Source organism: Monopterus albus, unplaced genomic scaffold (genome assembly GCF_001952655.1).
Source record: "Monopterus albus unplaced genomic scaffold, M_albus_1.0 scaffold428.1, whole genome shotgun sequence".
Lineage (NCBI taxonomy): Eukaryota > Metazoa > Chordata > Actinopteri > Synbranchiformes > Synbranchidae > Monopterus > Monopterus albus.
In genome coordinates, this window is record NW_018128308.1 from 147,902 (window position 1) to 148,983 (window position 1,082).

Below are 1,082 nucleotides of genomic sequence, written 5' to 3' on the forward strand. Positions count from 1 at the left end.
AATTGCCCAATTGCACAGCCTTAAGAGCGTGCATATCATGAATGCTGGGTCTTGTTTGCTTTCTGAGAATCTACTGCACCTACTGGTAACTTGTTTGCCATGTAGCAATAAAAAATATACTAAAAACCTGGATTATTCTGGTTAGTCACATTGTACTGCTATTATTTTGAACAATACTGTATACTGCTCATATTTGTGAGCTATTAAAGAAATGATCTTGTTTTGCTGATTAATGTGTAAAAACAAAGGAACTTGGTTAAAGCAGACTCCACGGCCCATTTCCTGTACCACAGAATATACTGGGTTGCGGCGTGCTGGTGCAGTGCTCACCAGAGGCTCAGTCTCCTGTGCATTACTGGCCAGAAGAAGTGTTCAGGGCACAGTGTTTGGTGACCAACGGGAGAGGGATGGTGTAGGGCCAAACACGAGCAGGCTTGTCCCAGGCTGCTGGTGTGTGTGGTCCTTAAAGGCGGGGACACATTCACCCACTTTGGATTTGAGTGCGATGACTGTTCAGACCCAGGCGGGCCGAGTCTCTTGGTGCTGACGGGTAAAATCTTGTAGTATGTAATCTTAACACCCAGCCACTACCAGCCGTCCTCAGAGATTTAAACATCTTTGATATCTGTGACTAAGTCCTGCATCGCTGAGGGTTTGTCTTCGATGGCAGGGCAAAGGTTCCCTGCAGAGATCCATGTTTTCATCTCAGTGATGCAATTCAGCCATGAAGCTTCTGAGTGGTTTGAGTTTTGGCTGTTTGTCTCTCCTCACCGTTCTTCCAGATTCAGATTCTGACTCCAGTTGTTGCACATTAGCTGATATCTGACTGCCTCTTCCCCACTGTTCCTTTTCCCCTTGTCCTGGCTTTGTTCCCCACCACCCCACCCTCTGTCCACCCCTCCCTTCAGGTGGAGTTCATCTTACCCCAGAGGACTTCACCAAGGCCCAGAAGTACTGCAAGTACGCCGGCAGCGCCATGCAGTACGAAGACGTCGGCACGGCCATCCAGAACCTCCAGAAAGCCCTGAAACTCCTCACCACCGGCAAAGAATGAAGTCTTTGTCCTCCAGGCTGACCCCCAC

The 1,082-nt window shown here is 48.7% G+C and overlaps 1 protein-coding gene across 2 annotated transcripts in view; it reads left to right on the forward strand.

The window, feature by feature from the left end:
• The window catches only part of vta1 (vesicle (multivesicular body) trafficking 1), a 32,419-nt gene extending 31,343 nt beyond the window's left edge, over window positions 1–1,076 (forward strand). For both annotated transcript variants that reach the window (XM_020586886.1, XM_020586887.1), the window contains one exon: window positions 909–1,076. In XM_020586886.1, the coding sequence (XP_020442542.1) occupies window positions 909–1,054 (146 nt within the window). In that variant the 3' untranslated portion in view covers window positions 1,055–1,076. The remainder of the gene's footprint in view (window positions 1–908) is intronic.
• Window positions 1,077–1,082: the final 6 nt, after the last annotated feature.